This window comes from Mastacembelus armatus, unplaced genomic scaffold (genome assembly GCF_900324485.2).
Source record: "Mastacembelus armatus unplaced genomic scaffold, fMasArm1.2, whole genome shotgun sequence".
NCBI classification, from domain to species: Eukaryota; Metazoa; Chordata; class Actinopteri; order Synbranchiformes; family Mastacembelidae; genus Mastacembelus; species Mastacembelus armatus.
Genome location: NW_022872940.1, coordinates 1,819,983 through 1,839,884, shown reverse-complemented (window position 1 = coordinate 1,839,884; position 19,902 = coordinate 1,819,983). Strand labels below are relative to the sequence as shown.

At 39.0% G+C, this 19,902-nt stretch overlaps 1 protein-coding gene across 2 annotated transcripts in view; it reads right to left on the bottom strand.

The window, feature by feature from the left end:
- The window catches only part of rreb1a (ras responsive element binding protein 1a), a 72,066-nt gene extending 52,489 nt beyond the window's left edge, over nt 1–19,577 (bottom strand). For both annotated transcript variants that reach the window (XM_026329489.1, XM_026329486.1), the window contains exon 1: nt 19,338–19,577. Coding sequence is in view for 1 of the 2 variants with exons in the window: in XM_026329486.1 (XP_026185271.1) it covers nt 19,338–19,377 (40 nt within the window). In the remaining variant the exon portion in view is untranslated. The remainder of the gene's footprint in view (nt 1–19,337) is intronic.
- Between the last annotated feature and the right edge of the window lie 325 nt (nt 19,578–19,902).

The window sequence follows — 19,902 nt, the reverse complement described above, 5'->3', positions numbered from 1 at the left end:
TGCAGGAGAGCCCTGTTTTTCTATATGTAATTTTTGTGCATCAGAATAATGCAGCCTTATTGTGAAACGCTTGGAATTATTAGGATGCATTTCAGTTGAGGCCTAAGCAAAGATGCTCTCTTTCCTTTGCTTCACATCACTCTCTTTCCAGGTGTTCCTTCCATCCCCTTATCTATTCCTCAACTTCCTTGTCTCCTGCTTCGCCCTTGTACCTCGTCTACCTATCCATCCTTCTTGCATCACCCTCTCCTAATACTGCTTTTTCCTCCCTTCCACACCTCCATTTCTCTCCATCTTTCTTCCCCCTCTTTTTAACTCCTTTTTTTCAACTCTTCCTATACCCTTATAGTTCCTTTATCACCCCTTTTGTGGCTCCTTTTTTAGCTACTCCTCTTTCTCCCTAACTACTATCTCCTTCACTCCTGTTTCCTCCCATCCCTCCTTTTATCTGCTCCTGACTACATGAACCTTTTTCATCCTTTTCAACCTCCATCATCTCCGACCACATCCACCTCCTGTGTTAGCCCTCTTTTATCTTTCCTTTTTCCCTGTCTAATTCAACCCATTCCTTCATGGTTTCTCTCTTTTCTTTTCTTCTCTTCTCTCACTTTTAAAACCTAAGTTCCTCTTCCTCAGTCTCTTCAGTTTCTCACCTACTTTTTTCACCTGGTCCTCCTCACTTTTTTCTCTCCGTGATATAGTCTAAAGTGCAAGGCCACATGTTAAGCCAATCAGGGCCTTTACTTTTAGTGACCCTCCCATCCCACATCTGTGGCAGCTGCATGTGTGCGAGTTGGCAATTTAAATAGCAGAATTTGCCGAGGAAACAAACTTTTTCCAGTTTTGACCAGTTCAACTCAGAAAAATACTCAGTAGACATTACAACCAACATAATTTTAGCCTCTTTTCCTTCTCTTTTGTCACCTTTTCTTGTCTCCTTTCCTTCCTAATGGCCTTTAAAGACATTTTTAGCACCATGCATATATAACTTACTTATTAATTTAATATGACACTTTAGTGTTTCCTAAAAGTGTAACACTCCTAATAATGGCATCAATTAAAGTAATGATATTAACAACCAATAATAAAATTAATACTTTACATTAATATGTCTGTTTTATTCACAGGCCATTATCATTTCCATATTTCTGGAGAAATTACAGCATTTGTCATTTTCTGTATTAAAAATCATTACCACCCCTGATTCTGCATCCCAGCAAGGTCTACAGCACCCACTGTGTGTGTTTATGACAAAATGGCGTTTGCTGAGTTTCACTTCTGAGCAAAAAAAAAAACTTGTTTTACAGCATCTTTTACACAGAGGGCAAAGGGCTGCTCAAGATAAAGCAGTTAATGTGTTACTGAGTAGCTTGCACACAGTAGGAGGGGGATGAACTTTGACAAAGTCCAACTCTTCACCATTGATCTCTTTTATCCTCCATCCTCAGCCTGTTGGTGCTTATCGGTGCAGCAGAGATGCTGAAACAACACTGCTGTATCCTTCACTTCCTGTCTGGAAAGGAAGCAGGATGCATGGGGGGAGGTGGGGGTCACTCACCAAGGAGGTAAGGAGGACATTAATTTATGCACAAAAGCTCACAAACAGCGGATTTCATCCTTTTTTAATGCTTTTATTTTGAAAGACTGCAGGAATAAAAATCTCAGATTGGATGGTTTTCATAATGACGGGAAACCGAAAGCTTTTACATGACCATACTTGCTTTCTGAGGGAGGAAATACCATGACTGCAGTGGAAAATAACATCTTAAAAGGACAATCTGTCTCTTCTAACTACAAGCATGACAAAAAATACAAACAGAAAAAGCCAAATAAAACTACAAATACCATATACAAGTGTGAAGGTAAGAGATGAGCCACAACTCCACTCAGAACTACATTACCCAGAAGCCTTTGCTCTGTGTGGTAATTGTTTATCCAAACTGTTTCAAGTTTAATCTATACTCCCTGGACCCTCAACAGTACATTTACATAAGAGTCCAGAGTCCAGCTAAAAAGAGACATTGAAGATTAAGAGGAAGATGAGAAGGAGGAGGTAAAAGGAGAAAAGAAGTGGAGGGGGAAACAAGAGGTGGAGAAGGTGGATTAGGTGGACAGGACGAGGAGAGTATCAATAGGAGAGAAAGTGGAAAGACAGTGGATTATGGAAATCAAAACCCTTCGAGAAGAAGGTGGAGGAGGAACAGGGGATGAATGAAGAGAAGTGAAAGGAGAAGGAAAAAGAAGTACAGAGAAAAGGAAGAAAAGAAGGTAGAGAAGGATGGAGAGGATGAATGAAAGGGAAAAGTGGAGTGGAATGAAGGTTGAAGAAAAAATGAAGGAGCAACTGGTGGAGAAAAGGAGATTAAAAGACAATAAGGGAAAGGCAAACTTGGGGAAAAAGGAGAACAGGAAATATTTGGAGAAATGGTGAAAGTGAAATAAAAATTTAAAAAATGATTGTGACTGAAGTCTGGTTCTGGTAATTGGAACAAAAGAGGGGAAGAGAATGAAGAGAGCAAGAAAAAAAGATGTAAAATGCCTCCAAGCACATTTTTGTGTCGAAGGGACATTAACGTTCCCATTGACTTTTTTGAAGGTGCATAAGAGGGTTAAGGAAATGGTGAAGAAATGGAGAGGGGATGAAATAAAGGGAGAGAATTAAACAGAGCAAAAGAAGTAAGTCAGATGAAACAGAGAAGAGGACAGGAGAAGAAAGACCAAAGAAAAGGAAAGATGGAAAACATGCAGACAACAAGGAGTATAAACAAGGAGAGGAGATAATAAAAAGGAGATGAAACAAGGAGAGGAAAGAAAAGTGGAGATAAAGTTAAATTATTTACCCTTATTAGTCCCACAATGGGGAAATTGCATTACCCATCCAAAGTGCACACACACACCATAAACACACACCCGGAGCAGTGGGCAGCCATTGTTGCTGCGCATGGGGAGCAGTTGGGGGTTCGGTGCCTTGCTCAAGGGTCTCACCTCAGTCGTTGTATTGAAGGTGGATAGAGTGCTGGCTATTCACTTCACCCCACCGACAATTCCTGTTGGTCCTGAGACTCAAACCTGCAACTTTCGGGTTACAAGTCCGACTCCCTATCCATTAGGCCACGACTGAAGAGGGGAATGAAACAAGAGGACAGATTACAAGCTGAGAAGTAAGGGAAATAAGCGAAAGCAGATAAAGGAAGTGGAGGAAAGAGGAGGTCAGAAAAAAAGCCAAGGAAAAGAGGCAAAGAAAGTATAAACAAAAAAACGAGAAGAGTCAGGCATGATGAAGAAATAAGATGCAAACTGAGGTTAAGCAGACCTTGAACGACAAAATAATTCATGAAAAAAAGAAAGAAAACCAGTCTCCATCCTGTCTGAATGTGTGTGTGTGTGTGTGTGTGTGTGTGTGTGTGTGTGTGTGTGTGTGTGTGTGTGTGTGTGTGTGTGTGTGTGTGTGTGTGTGTGTGTGTGGAGGGCGTGGTGCTGAGGAGGAGGACCAGGTTTCAGTCGAGTGAAAAGACTCAGAGCCTCTTTGTGTGTCTGCCTCCAGGGCAGCACACACTCCTCAGGTACACTTGTGTGTTTATGCATAGGTTTGTGTGCGTGTGTGTGTCCCACCACAGCGTTTTCCCATGGGAGGGTTTATTGTATTTTCAACGAAAAGCTGAATGGAGGTTGGTGGGCACACCTACTACTGCTGCAACCCCCCTCTCTCCCCAATACACACACACCAGACCACACCCATCACACAGCCCCCCCAGTCCGTCCCCATTTAAAATACACACTAAGACAAAGACAAAGTAAATTACTAAAGAGACAAAGTAAATTACTAAAGAGAAGATAGACTGGAAGAGTGAGAATGATGGTGAAGGAAAAAAACAAAAAGAAAAACAATAAAGCATTAAATACAGATGAAAAACAGGACAAAATAAACAGAAAAGAAAGAAATGTAAACTCCATCTGACAAGTGCACGGATGCAGACAAAATGGTGTAAAGATATGCAGTCCTGTCCTATCTGACTGTTTATTGGACATTTTGTCTACACTGAGCCTTCACACACTGACAAAGTGAACACTTTTACACAGAGCACAACTCTTCCGCCTTCTCCAGTGTCCTAAACATTTATATCAGTGACACTATGCTTAATAATACCAACACTTCTCTGCAAAAGTCCAAATCTCCAAATGGACCATACAGTCAAATCAACAGCTCTGAAACGGTCTAAACAATAAACAAACATTCCCACTTTCATGAAGACTTACTGCTGGGCTAGACTGACTTAGACCCCTGGGTGTACAGTACCTAAGTGCACTTTAAATCTGGTACTTAACAGCATCTAGATAAATTTATCTTTAATCACATTGTTAATAAACAACCAGCAACTGCAAAAACCACTGATATTGCGACACTGAAACTGTCAACAGTGCATTTATCAATAAAGCTTAAACTGAAATGTGCATCTGATGGTAAAGTGTAAAATATGGTGTCTGTGGGCAGAACAGAGACGGCTGTCTCTTCTGAGTGTTTGTCATCAAAATAACGGCAGTGGTACTGCTACTGTGAGTGTGAGTGTGAGTGGGCCTGTCTCATTTACTGAGCTTAAAATTAGTATGACTGCTTTGTGTGTATGTCTTTGTGCTTCTGAATCACTGAAACCCAACACACACACACACACACAAAAAGTTTCTTTATATGCAACAAAGTGTGTGTGCAACTAACTGCATAATCCCTGAAATCCTACAATGGCGTAACCACTGTAGGATTTGTGTGTGTGTGATCCCTAAATACAATGAGAACGACAATTAGTCTACAACATGTCTGGGAAGAGACACTCACAAACACACAGCTCATCAAATCTCCCTTAATATCTGCATCGACAAAATATAAGTCTTCTTAATTTACTCTTCTAAACTGTTAAATTTCCCTCAATTTCATTTTAGAAATATTTCCTTAAAAGTTAATAACAATAGTTACACTGCTTGTAGCTCTAATAGTATTATTAAAAGACATACTAGTAGTAAGATAATATGCATGTCATTTAAGAAGGCTCAAAAAGAGGCATTATCCTGGAAAAGTCTATTTTTCCCTTTTTCAAATGTTTTTAGGCTGTGTGTCAAAGAGATAGGATGAGAGTAAAGTAAAGTAATGAGTAGGGGAGAGATGAGTAATCTAGGAAAGGAGAAATAACATCACGACTCCTTCTCCTAAAACCTGTAAATCCTCCCTCCTTTCCCCATCTCACACACACACACACACACACACACACACACACAGGGATGCTCAGGTAAACATGGATGTCCAAAGAAAGAAAACAGTCTGGGGGCACGTCAGTGCTGCTGTCGCCATGGTAACGAGGCGTGTCCTATGTTTGCAGAACAAACAATGGTACCTTTTCAGAGGAGAGGAGGTGTGTGTTAAACTGAATCCATGCATTGCTGTCATTAGTGCAGTAATCTGTGTTCACGGATGCACTGATGTGGCTCCTGCCTCTACATTTCTCTACCTGTGTGTGTGTCAGATTATGGCCTTGCTAACACTCAGATTAACTGGGATTATGAGGGCTGGGTCTGTACCCTCCACTCAAATTAACAATTAAGAACAAAAATAAATTTTTACGCAATTAAGAATTTGCTTAATTGATGCAGGGATTTAAAAGGAACTAAAAGATGCTTTCAAGTTGGATGCTAACAAAGATGAGTGATAATGATGGGTTTAGTTCATGTAATTAATGGATTTATTAGTGTTCATTAGTGAGACCCCTCCAAATGGTCATTTGACAACTTCTTCCAGAAAAATAGCTGCAGGGCTAGAGTAAAATGTATTTATAACTGATTATTGACATGTACAACGGCACTTACCAAATATAATCAAAAAGTAACTAAAGTTTGACTAAATAGTGTTCTGGGTCTGCCCCCAGTATATGAGAAATGTACATTTATCATATATATATATATATATATAAATAAACACACACACACACACCAATAAGAGTAATTCTGAAAATCAAGATAGTGTTAGAATTAGCTTGAAATCAAGCCAAGTCAAACCCACAGCGTTGCCTTTATCTGTACCAGAAAGTCTCACCTGAACGCACCACGCATATCACAGCAGATAGAAACTAGCATGTACGTTCCGCACCTGTGACAGTGGAAATAACTCTCCATACCCTCAGGTGGCGATAGTCTGTATTCATCATTCAAACAGGCAAAGCAGAAAACTTGTGGTATGGATATACAGACTGTAAATAAAGCAGAGCGACAGACAACTGACGGCCTGACACTGGCCAACAGTTGTCCATCAGCTCAGTGGCCTTTAAGTAATAAAATCCTGAGTCTCGATGCAGAGTTGCAGTGAAAAGATAAAGACAAAGTAGTGGTGTGTTCATGTGAAAAGAGCAGGTTAAAGTCTAACCCCAACCTCTACATTAACCGGACAAAATGTACTCAGTTCTAAAATGTCCTCACAGTCAAATAAAGACATGTACACACACACACACACTTTAGTGAAGTGACTGGGGGTGCGACTGCAGTTAAAACTCAATCTACCTTTGTTGATTTAACAGCCATAAAGTACACTGTTATTTGCATACTCTCTCTCTGTTGCTCTCCTTCCTTTCCTCCCTCCCTCCTCCAAGTCCCCCCCCCCCCCTCTCCGTACAATCCTCAGCAGCAGAGCAGCCAGCTGACAAAACTGTTTAGTCAGCAAGAAAGACGAGTGGGGGAGGAGGAGGGCAAGGGAGCTCAAGGCAAATTGAGAACCAGAGAAAGAGAGAGAGAGAGATTGAGGGAGAAAGAGAGAGGGAGAGAGAGAGATAGACTCAAACTCTCTTCGAAGACTCCATCATCTTACTAGTGTGCGTGTGTGTGTGTGTTAACCCCATCCTCTCTGTCGCAGCAGCAGCATGTCGACCACAGCAGGGTGGGAACCACTCTGCTGCTGCTAAAGGGGGAGCAGGAAGGGTAACCTGAGACACTGCTTCAAAAACCTGACAAACGAGCAAACATACGACTGAACCTAGTTTACACCTAATGTTTAGTCTGATGGTACCTATACTAGCAACTGTCCACTTTTATTTTTAAACTAAAGCAATAAGCAACTGGTGAAGTGGTGGCTGTATTACTTTCTGAACCCGTTCTTGTGGCTCTAAGCTCAATTACTCTCTCCTTTTATCATCATTTTGCACTACTTGTTAGTGTCTAACAACTTCGTAACAATACTGATTTTCCCAGAACAGCTTTTTTAATGTTTTCACTGACTTCACTGCTCATACAGAACTTTTTCCACTGGGACACTACTGCTTTTTGACTTTCAAACCTAAAAGCTGATGAACACTGATAAGTTAAAAGCTTCAGAACGACAACCATGTGTCACCAACATTTTGACTTAAATGCAGATATTCAGTATTTTCCCTTTTTACAAAACTAACAGAACTAATACCTAATATTAAAGATATGTTTTTTGTTTACACTGGACTTTTTTTTTTTATCCACAACAACCTTAACTTTTCACAATTTGACATTTTAAAACATTTCCTTCTAATATCATTTCCTGCTTTTTGATGTCCTAAAGGAAACTAGTTTTAAATGTGCCCTTTGCTTTGCAGAGTTGCCATATACTCTACATCATGAACATACAGCTACAGGATTTGGGGTTTAAAAGCAGCCACATTTCCCCTCAATTTTGCTCTGAAGAGGTGACAACGCAAATCGTTTGCAGCGGGGTGCAGTTTGGAAAGCACAGTCCTAGAGCAATTTGTGACTTCTGACGTGTTTTAAATGTGCTTTAATTAAATTGCGGGTTGCCCACTCTTATGGCAACATACAGCAGCTTTATGTATCCAGGGTGGAGTTGCATCAAAAGACACCAAACTTAATTAGCTTTATCACCTTCTACTGTTATAAAAAAAAACTCTTAAACCCTCTTCACATCAGGCTGAAGGTGTGTTTGAGCTACACTAATGGATGGACAGATGAGAGTTTAGGAATGAAGTATAAATGTTTCAGATATTTGTAGGACAGACCTGTTGTATGGGATGCCAGAGAGTGTGTGGGTGTGGTGAGACTGTCTTGCTGATAAGCAGCTTGTGCAGCAAGCTGTGTGTGATGGCTGATACACACACACACACACACACACACACACACACACACACACACACGCAGGGCCACCTTCACCCTGTTCGCAACAAATAAAGCTGTATTTACTGAGAGTCCAAAGTCCAGGCGGCTCGACTGTGAAAGAATGTCACAACGGATGGAGGGAGGGTAGAAGGAGCAGTAGGGGGAGGAAACAGAGTATCTAAGAGGGGGAGGAGTTGAGGAGATAAAAGGCAGGAGATGGAGGAGGATGCTCACAGTAGCTTATCTCAGCGTCAGTTTATGATTTTTTTTGTGATGAAGACCAACATGTTGCTGGTTAAATTTAAATGGCCAGTTCAAAATTTGGGGAAATATTCACTTTCTGGTTGAGAGTTTAAATGAGACAATATCCCACTCCTGTCTGCATGTTAAATATGAAGCTCTACAGGACCTGTTTAGCTTAGTGCAGCCCAGAGGGTTGTAAACTGTGAGATGCAGCATTTCTCTTTGAAGTCAAAACAGAACACACTTCTAAAACCATGCTGATCTACACTTATGGAGGATATATTATCTCCTATAATCACTGTGAATAAATGTCCACAGACATTCTCAATGTAAATGCAAAGCCTGTCTGAGAAGTTTTCTTCAGTATCAAAGTAATCAAATGGTATTTTTGTAAATCCATAAGTATAACAGGAGCTCCTAATTCAACATACTGTAGCTAGTGCTAATCTAACAAATTAAATCGTCTAAAAGAAACACCCATCTCACATTATGAATTTGCCTTATTCATTAGGTGATAACCAGGCTGGACTAAGCAACATCCTGAGTATATTTTACTGCAGAATGAGAACAGTACAGATGAGATTTCTGCACTTAAGCATGATTTTAAATGTCAGACTTTAACCTGTGATGGAGTTTTTCTACACTGCTGCTCTACAGTAGTACTTTTCCTTAAGTTAAAGATCACTTCTTCCACCACAGGGCAAAACATATGATGGCATATTTTCTTAATAGAGAACGGTGAGGAGGAGAATAGAGAAGGAGGATGGAGGGGTTAACAGGAAGTGAGGCAGCCTCTCATCAGGAGAGCAGAGGACGAGATGGAGGAAGTGGAGAAACAATAGCTCCTCTCTCTCTCTCTCCAGTGTGTGTTGTTGGTCCATGTGAAGTCTTTCTTATCAGAGACAGTGTTACATAAGTGTCAGAGATGTTGTTCATTCTCTGCTGCTGAGCTTCTAGGAAAATTTCATAAACCAAGACAAAACCACCATGTTTGTAAAAGGAAACGTCAGTGTGCATGAAGACAAAAGAGCAGAAAGCTGCTACAGATAAAGTTATGGGGAAGAAAAATCCTAAATTGTTGGTGTAAAATCCATATATCACTTTAAATGTACCTTTGTAACAAACTCATCAGGTCAAAGTCAGGTAAGTACAGAACTATGAATGAAACGCAATAAACTTTCTACATAGCCTGGGACATGTATACAGCAGACAAACTCAAGAGGTAGCAGGTACATTGGTCTACTTTTAAGACCACAAGGCCTAATTCAGAAAATGCTAATTTTTAAAAACTACAAAAATATAGATACTGTGAAGATTAGGTTTAGTTGTTTCACACCCAAGATCGGGCTAGAGCGGAAACAATCATCAGTTTATCAGTTTTTTTTCTACATTTTCCCACAATTATGAACTGAACATATTTGGATTGTAGATCTAACAAAGATATTTTAAGCCATCTTTTCGGATTAAGAGATAATTTTCCTGATTATCAAAACCTAATGTAAACACCAACCGACAGCCCCAGAAGATCAACCTTCTTTTATCAGTTGATGTGACTGTGAAGCTTCAAGCCAAATGCAGAATACTGTAATATTTACTCATACTAACTATAGTGTATTGGCTGCTATATAAAGATGCTGGTGGTCTATGTATGTGCATAAATATAACTGAGCTGCCCCTCGCCTAAATTTACACCCAGTGAGGAGTCCAAGACAGCCCCAGTTGACTCAGTGTGTGTTGATGCCAATTACACAGAAATACAGGGGAGGAGGCCCATCAGACAACACATACGCAACACTGTGTGTGTGTCCTACTTTGGTGCTATTTATCCCACATCTCAAATTACTCATTCACTCCCATCTCTCTATCAGGACTCAGCATTCACTTATGGGCTCTGACTGAGTTACCAATCAGTTTATTGGTCATCATTTGTTCGTGATTTTTTAGGACTTTATTATTAGGATTGTTCCACATGCTCATGGTCCCTCCAACAGCTGATCCATGATGTGGATGCAAAATGTCTGACTCAGAGATTAGTTTCTGCTAAGGCTGCAAATAATGACTATTTTCATCATATTGACAAATGTCCATTATAAGCCTCGACAAGTTTTAAACTCAAACCATCATGCATGACAAAGAAAAGCAGTCAATCCTCACGTCTGAGAAGTTGGATTCAGAGGATATTCTTTAAAAATTATTTAAACTAATATTCATTTGCACATTGATTTTCTGAGTTAACTATGAGTCCCTTAAGCTCTGGTTTCTAGCATCACCTGCTGTTATGTTTAACGTTAAGCTTAAATATGACATGAAATTATCTACCATTTCTCACAACATCTTGGGCACCAGAGAAGTTGAGTGATAAAGCAACAGAAAACAGGAATAAGTATCTACAGCCATGCTAGCTGCTCTGTGAATTATGATATCACAATTACAGGATTATAAGAAGGGCATCCAAAACAGATGAGAAAATAAAGATGAAACACATGGTCAAAACATGGGTGCGGCAGCAAGTAAGTTGTTTTTCTGTCTTTTCATCCCTCCCTCATCTCAAAGCACAGGTTCACTGCTAAACTCAAATGGTGTATAACAACTAAACTCACCCTGTTTGTTAAAGATTAGGAAACAATGCTGCCAACAGAGGAAAGACCCCCTTTGCTGTTATCAGCTCAAGAGTTTGACAGTTTAACTCTCCACTAATGTAAAAGTTTGCAAGGACAAATTTAGAAAAGATTCACTTAATGCCTAATATATAACTATAGACATATATATAGGCTTAACCTTAGTTTTGTTTCTACATATAATGTTGTGAAATGTGTTAAATACAGAGTTGTCCAAAAGTCTATAAAATTAGGCATCCTGTATCAATAAAACTTCACCAGAAACTGTACAATCTATCAGCTTTTATTGTTATTAGAGCCTGACCGATATATCATTATGCCAATTTTATCGGCCGATATGAGCCTATCACAGATATATCTGTATCTGCAAATATGCCGCTGATATTAACATTTTTTAATGTGCGTTTAAAATGTGCTTATGTATGTATATTCTGTTTATGTATAGTGTATTCTATATACAGTACCAGTCAAAGTTTGGACACACGAATTGAAATGCCAAGTGTATCCAAACTTTTGACTGGTACTGTACTATATACACATAAATAATATGGGCCGATATATCAATATCCGAATTTTCTTTTTAACTTCATATCGGCATCGGCCCCAAAAAAACCTATGTCAGTCGGACTCTAATTGTTACACAATAAAGTTTACATTAGGGCTGCTATTAAATTATATATAGTTGTTTTGCTGTTTTGACAGCAAATTCTGTCTCGGGTTTTTGCCAATAAGAAAGGTTTTTATTCAGAGAAAGGTCCTTAATTATTTTTTTATGAATAAGAGCAGCTGCTGTTGATACAAAGAGAGATATGTTAAAGTTTGACAAGTTCGATACAAGGAATCCGTTACTGGCACTTTTTGAAAAGCAACGTTACAAATGTAATTGTGAAGCAGATTACTGATTCCTGTAAACGTTTTAAAAATAACAAGTGTTTCATATGGGTAAATTATGTACAGAAACATCTGATTAAAAACGATGTGCCGTTTTTTAATCACATTGAATGATAGAATGCCTGAAGATTCCCACCCCTATAAAACAGGAAGTTAAACCTCGTCTATGAAGGGGACAGAGGAAGGTGATGAACAATTTGGTCCTACAGGAGGTGTAACTGTTGGACTCCCACCCATCCCCCATCATTGTCACCTCTTCGTCTACATCCACACCATCACAGACATCCCCCACCCAGGTCACAGATGAAATGTGTGCTCAGAGCCATAATGCCAACGTGTAAAGTTGCAGAGCACAACATTAAAAGGTTGAGTTTCTTACATTAACTTTCACCTCAAACACCCAGTCCCCAGACCCCTCCTGCTCCACACCTTTCTGAGCTGTACGTTAACCCCTCCTCCTCGAGGGATAGAACATAATCTTATCTTAAAAAAAAAAAAAAAAAAAGGCGGGTCTATAAATAGAGGCCCTGCACAGAAAGAAAGAGAGGCCAGGGTAAAGAAAGAAAGAAAGGTGTAGTAACAGCCACCCTCTTAAAAGCTGAAGGTATTCGTGCATGTGCTGGTTTTGCCTAAAGCCCTAAGCAGGCCATCACTGATGCCCGAGCACAGAGATGTGTATCTGGTTGTATATTGTAATCAAATGTGGAGTTGTGCTGCTGCAGCTTTGATTGAACTGAAACAGCAGTAAAGTTTTAAGTGGAAGCCAAGTCATAACATAATGGAAGGACTTTGCATTTATTTCTGGTTAATATGTTATTTACAGTGCACATTAGGGCTGCAACTAATGCTTGTTTTCATCATTGATTAATCTGCCAATTACTCTACTCCTCGTCTTCTGCATTTCTGTTGTGTTTTGGTTTTCTAGGTTCAGTACACTGATTCAATTACAACAAAACTGCAAAAACTACTTCATTCTTCATTCAAAACATTCTTTAGTTCAACCTTTGCAAATGTGAAGATATACTGCTGTATTACTATAAACTAATCTGTTTTGGTTGAATAAAGCTTTGGGAAACGGCTTTATTTATAGACAAAATTAATTAAAAGAATAAGCTGGTTTAACTGCTAATGAAAATAGTTGCAGGCCTGCTGTTTAATAAGTACTATCAAAGTGCTTTAATTAAAACAAGCCTTCATCCAGTTTGCAAGAGTGAAATCTATCTCTTATAATCTATTTGTGTACAACTAATCTGCAGATACAAATAAATGTGTTAAATCACATATCAACTGAAATTTCCTTTTAGTGATGTTACTGAACATTACAAAAATTTATTAGAAAAATAGGTCAATTAAACTGCTTCTTAAATTAAACCATTCTGATAATCAATAAAGTATCACTCTGTTTAACTTCTTCAGCAGAAATGTGAATAATTGCTTGTTTCCTTTGACTTCTCTAACATGGAAATTATAATAGGTATTTGCAATATTTTAAAACATTTTAAAACGTAAAACTAAAATAAGAATGAATCTGCAGATAAATTTCCTCACAATTTATAAAGATTTAATTGAGATTCAATAAAACAGAAGAAAAGATGGAGGCAGGCATTGTCCGAGGTCACCCATTAGAGCTTGTCATGTGCTTGAATCAATGAAGAGGCGTGTGTGTGTGTGTGATATAAATGGAGGTTAATGTGGACACAACAACAGTCTCTGAGGGAGGACAAGAGCTTTTAATTAGCTGCTTAACTGAAGTCCCTGTGGACACAAACGTCCCACTGAAACTCCCCATTAACTCACACTCATTCATTCATTTATACTGATTTCACACACACAGACACACACACACAGAAATACAGTGCTTAGCGTGATCGCTCTGCTAACACTTAACATTTAATCTAGAATCATTCTCAACGATATATGTATATACATATATTATTAACAAAACACATACCGGAACTGGAAGAGATTAACAAAAAGACCAAAAGCATTGAAACATTTTCATTTTTCTCCTCTAATGTCTGTACAAAAAGTAAACAAGCATCCTCCTTCACACTACATCAGGCCTTCACATGTAATTCCAGCTGTGTGTGTGTGTGTGTGTGTAGTTTCATTACCCACAAAGAGCGCTCACAATGGAGGATGCCCCATCACACAAGATACTCTTTGTGCCCAAGTGTGTCCTTCGGTGTGTATGACTGTGTGAGTATGTGAGCGTTACACATCATCGACTACATCATCAGCTGTCAGCATTTTAAAATGTCCAACGCCACAGAAGAAGAGCTTTGACAGAAGCACAACTGCCCACATTTGTTGTGTATTTGCCAGCAAAGCATTACTACAAACTGGAAAGTAGGAGCATTAAAGGGGAAGTATGGATGGCCACACACACATTTTCATCCTTTTTGGGGACTTTACATTGGCTAACATTCATTTGCTGGAGACTTACCACTTCTCATCTAACCCTTACCCTTAACCTATCTTTAAGTCTTCACTCTATGCCAATTAGTTATTGACTCCAATGTGACGTGTTCAGATGTTGTGTTTCATTTTTTCTATGAATTAATTTTCGATGCACAAACAGGACTGTCTTTTATATATTGTGCAATTTATAGTTATAGACTACTTCTCTCTTTTCTAAAATACACAACAATAATTTATTGATTTAAGCTTCCAAGTATTTGATATTTTGAATTACATGTTAAAAAAATTGTACATACATTGAAAAAGTAATTGGTAAATAGAAAAATAATCACTGCTTGCACCAGATTGTGTAATTAAATGGAGAAAAACTAATGTGCACATTATCTGTATTTCATGAATGAAGTCTTGCATTAGGAGATTACATATTTTCCCTTTTTAATTTCAGTGTCTTATGATGCACTATGACTTAAAATCTGAGGAAAACTTTAAAATGTTGTCATTTTCAGGCATAAATGTTAAAAGGTCAAAATAATAAATAACACTTTTAACACTGTTTGTTAATCCTAAAGTTGCATTCTTCCAGTTCCAGTATGTTTTAATTGTTTATTTTTATCATAGTTCAGTATATTTTTTATATTTCATTCACTGTAGTTGCTTTTGCTGGATCTTTGTTTAATGGTGGTATGAAATTGTATAAAATCACACTTTATTTTGTAAAATGCAAAGTCAGAAAGTGCATTTTAGTACCTAAGTTCATAGAAGGCATTAATAAAGTGTCAACTTTGATGTTTTGATTAACAGTGCATCCCTCCCACACCCAGCATACATCTCCATTTAAAAACATTGCCACAGCTCCATGAAGAGTCAAAAGAAGAGTGGATGGACGAGTTAAAGTTTCTCCCTCAGCAACAAGTGCCTGTCTGTGAGAGAGTGAGAGATCTGCCCCTGTCACTGAGGGCTGAGCTCGGCCTCAGTGTTGAATTTCGTAATGGAATGCTAACTGCTCATCCGGATCTCTCCTCCTCCTCTTCTGTCAGAAGGAGGAGGAGAGGACCAAAGACAGCACAAATACCGGGTTTATCATCTTAGAAACATGTCCACTTCATCTAAAAATAGCCAAAGATCCCCCGAGTTGAATAAAAAGAGTGAATTTGGTTTATCTCACCACCAAGCAAATAAGATGCACCATAATAGGACAAAAAAAGTGATAATGTTGTAAGATACAAGTACCGAACATAATAAAGACACACCGAGCACTACAAAAACACTCTACATAGGCGTTTTACAGCTTTTACCATAAAATAAGGCAAGGTCAATACTGCACTACTGCACAAAACAATAGTTTTAAATGAGCATAATAATAATCCTTTTTTAGCTATAACAGTCAAATTTACCATAAAGTCACTAAAGAGAGCCATAAACACATTCAAATCTATATATGAACTATATAATGAAACACAATAAAGTCAACGTAAACCTGTTACTTGATGCAGGACACAACAGGTTCTTATGAACATTAAGAAGTTAAAGATAACCTAATGTATTTTGAGATAAAAATCACTAAACAGTGTGACAAACACACCAAATCTTCTGTGCGCATAGTGTGCAAAATCACTTTGAATATTGGAGTAATAAAAGGGACAATAAAGGCACTACACAGTGCACTCCAAACACAGTATATACTCAAGTGGGGATGGTGATGAAATACTAGAGCAGTTGACAATGTCATGAACTGTGATAAAGTCATAAAGTCACTATTGTGCACAACAGATGCACTGAAGTCAGTAAAGGAGTACTTGACCTCATATACAAAGGATTAATATAAAAATAGAAGTGCAACACAGACAGCAAAATTTGCCATTAAACACATATCCTTAAAATCCCTACAGAACAGAGTAACAAGAAAGTACCAAGTGGGGTAAAATCACAAAGTTGTTCACAAAACGCACTAAAAGTCAGCGTTTTAATACTGAAGTATAATCATAAGAGTCAAAACTGCTATATAATCACATAAATTTACCATGAACTAAAAAAAACCCTTCATATGGATACTATGTAGGTTCGATAAAACTGTTGAAAACTGCAAATACAATAAAAGGTGCCTGTTGGACAATTATAGAAAGTAAAAATGGCAATTAAACTCAGTATATTTTCCATGACCGCACATTTAACTGACATTAATGTACTTTCGATACCTGCATACAGATAATCTGGGAGTTAAAGATAGAAGTCCTAAGGAATGAAACTAAAATGTAATATAAAGGATGCTAATTTTGATAGAAATGCTCCTTTAGCTACCAGAATACACTTTAAAACCTGACATATGGAATGTGTATGGATTACATATATCACAAAGTTGGATAAACTAACTACTGATGATAAATGTATCAAAGTTATAGGTATCCTTGTGATGAGTATAGACAGCAAGAGAAAAAAAACAGCATAATAGCTATGTTCAATTTGCTATTCAAAAACAAAATCACAAACTGCCATAAATTGACTTTAAACCCCTACATGTGGGTTATGTGGGAAGAACGATATTATTTAGCCAGATAAATACCCTGTTGATTACATCAAATACTTTAAGAGTACCATTGTAATTATTAACTGTATAGCAGAAGGCACACATATGAAATAGAGGATGTTAATTTTGACAAGACATTCACATTTAACTGCAAGAAATACACTCTGAAACCCTACCTATGCAGAAATTTCCGATACCTATAAAATTACTCTAAACTTACTAATGATGACTGCAAATGTAGCAAAAGTAGTAGTGTGATGATTACAGATATACCAAAAGTGCAAAAAAAAAAAAAATGCACTGAAACACACACTTCCTCACACACACTTTCATATGTGCATATCAAATTCTTACATATGGAGACTATGAGGGGGCTAAAATTACCCTAAAGTTATTTAAGGTTACCATGAATTCACTATTAATGTCTACAAATGTAGTAGAAGTATCCATGCGGTAAGTAAGACATATCAAAGGAGTAAACTGAAACACATTAAACTCACATTTACTGCAAATGCCATAATATTTCAGGGATTAAGGACAGGCCAAAAGTTGTAGAAAGTTACACTAAAAGCGCTACTGGTGGACACAAATGCAGCAAAAGTTGAAAACATAATGAAAGTTTGGTGGATTTTGTTGGTAAAGTTTCGCGTTTAAGTTCAACAGAGAAGTGAAAAGGGGTAGAGAGACATAGGGCAAGCACGGGCAGAGAGGGAGAGAGACAGAGACAGACAGAGACAGAGAGAAAATCCCTAGCAACCATTATCTAACCAGTTCAACCCTGAGGCAGATAGGAGAAAAAAACATCAATTCGGCTCTTCTCCGAGCGAGTCCAACATCCAAACCTGACCCCATCCATCAATCATTGACCCGGATCACTGATAAGAAAGTCTCTTTGAATCAGCAGTAAAACTACATTACATTTAACAGCCTCGGCCAGCATCCTCCGCCGTGTACCAACACGGAAAAACCGACTACGAGGCTAACGGCTACATTAGCCGCTGAAAAGTTGACAAAGTCGACGGTTTCAGCCTAGAGTTGGGTCAAAGTGGCAGAATAATTCACACACTAGCTTTTAAAAATGAAGATTAAGTGGTGGATGATGTCGAAAGAGAGAAAAAGAGACTAAGGGGGGAAGGAGGAGGAGGTGGATGCAACAGGCGTCACGTCGATGCTGCTGCTGCCTGCGCGTAACCGGAGACGGTGGAAAACGCGGCCAAAAGTCACCAAACAGCAACGAAAACTGGCTTACATCGAGCAGCTCGGAGGCAGAGAACTCCACGCCACAGTGTTTGTGCACTTTATAAATGAAAAGGGGGCATTTTTCTTATAAATATGTCTGGGCAAGGTCACGACACGTCACGTCGAGTCAGTAGCATTTAGCTAGGAAGCGACCGGAAAAGAACGAACGACCCTTCACAATAAAACAAAAACTCACACGCAGCATTACGAGTTTCAGGATTATAATAGGCAAGATTATTAGGGAGACTGTTTTGGTCTCTTAAGCATTTATTTTAACATCTACATCTAAAATTGGTCTAGTATATACCGGAATGAATGCCTTTTCTCTGGTAAATATCATCTGATGCTGTGTAACAACGATCAAAACCTGTCAGCAACTGCGTTGATAATATTTTCATCATACATGCTAAATACCCACTCTTTTAATTTTCTTAAATTTTAATTTTAAATTAGATTTTTTCATACTCTAAAAACAAGAGCCAACTAGCTTTCTGAATGTCCTTTAAAAAAATAAATACATACATAGATCACGGTATACATGTGCAATCATCACCATGACAAGCCAAAATATTCCCACAAAACTTAAACATCTGTACAGAGAAGCAGTATAGTCTTTTAAAACTCACACATATCTCTCAAACATGTGAACCCCGAGGCTTCTAAAAATTCACCCCAGCCAACAAATTAATAAATCATGTTCATTAGAAAAAAGGCTGAAATAAACTAACTCGCCTTTCATCAACAGGTGGTTTTACTTAGAAGGAACACACAGGAAGCAACCGACCTAGTTGCCGTTACCTTAGCCGTGGTGTCTGTTAGCTTTACACATGGCCACTAGCAGCGAGGCTCCGACCAAAGTGCACCCGAGATATGGATGCTCGACTCCGGCGGCGGGCAGACTTTGAACCCCCTCTTGCCACCCTCCCCGCGGGGCAAAACCACCAAATAACAGTCTAAAGCGTGCACACTGGTGATAAAGTTGCAGCATAAGTCGAAAAAACAACTTGTTGGCGATAGTTAGCTGAAGTAGGGTGAATGAGGAAGAGACCTGAGGTTGAATTCCACCGCTTGGATGCGCATCAAACTAGGAAGCAACACGGAGACGAGAGAAAAAACTATCCCTCCCTTGCCCGTCTCCACATCTCAGTTTAAACTTCACTTTAACAGCCACAACAGCTCCAAAGTTTGCCCCCACACCGAGCAGCATCTCAAAAATCGATAAAAGCGAGCACACAGAGTCAGAAACCCACGAAAATGTAACGATGGAGAGGATAAAAAAACAGACTTACGCTTGACTTTGTTGGGGTTGGGCTGCTTGCGCCGAGACATCGTGGCGAGGATGATGATGATGGTGGTGGTGGGGGCGATGATGATGATGAACGGCGGTGATGGTGGATGATAAATGGGGATGAAGAAAAAAAAGATGGGAGAGAGAGGCTGCAAACTTGCTCCGAAGAGGAGAGGAATCAAAATGGCGTTTCCGAAGGGATGTGCAAACTTGGACAAACTTTACTCCGGCTTCTCCTCCTCCCTCCCCTCCCCTCCCTCCTCCACCACCTCCTCCTCCTCTTCTGCTTCTCTTCCTCCCTGCTTTCCCCTCTCCCGGGGAAAGAAAGAGAAAAAAAAACAAAATAAAAAAACTCTTAAGAAAGGAGTCGTCGAGAGGAAAATGTCTGCTTTAAAAGTTGTGGATGTTTAAACGCGTTCCCAGACTCCCAGCTCCGTCCTCCCGCGGCGTGTCTCGGTGTCTCCGTTCGTCTAAACCTGATAAGTAAAGCTCATCACGTGTTGTCTCTCGGTCTCCAAGGGGACGTGGCCACCAAGCATCTCTGCGCACGGACGGAGACGTTACCT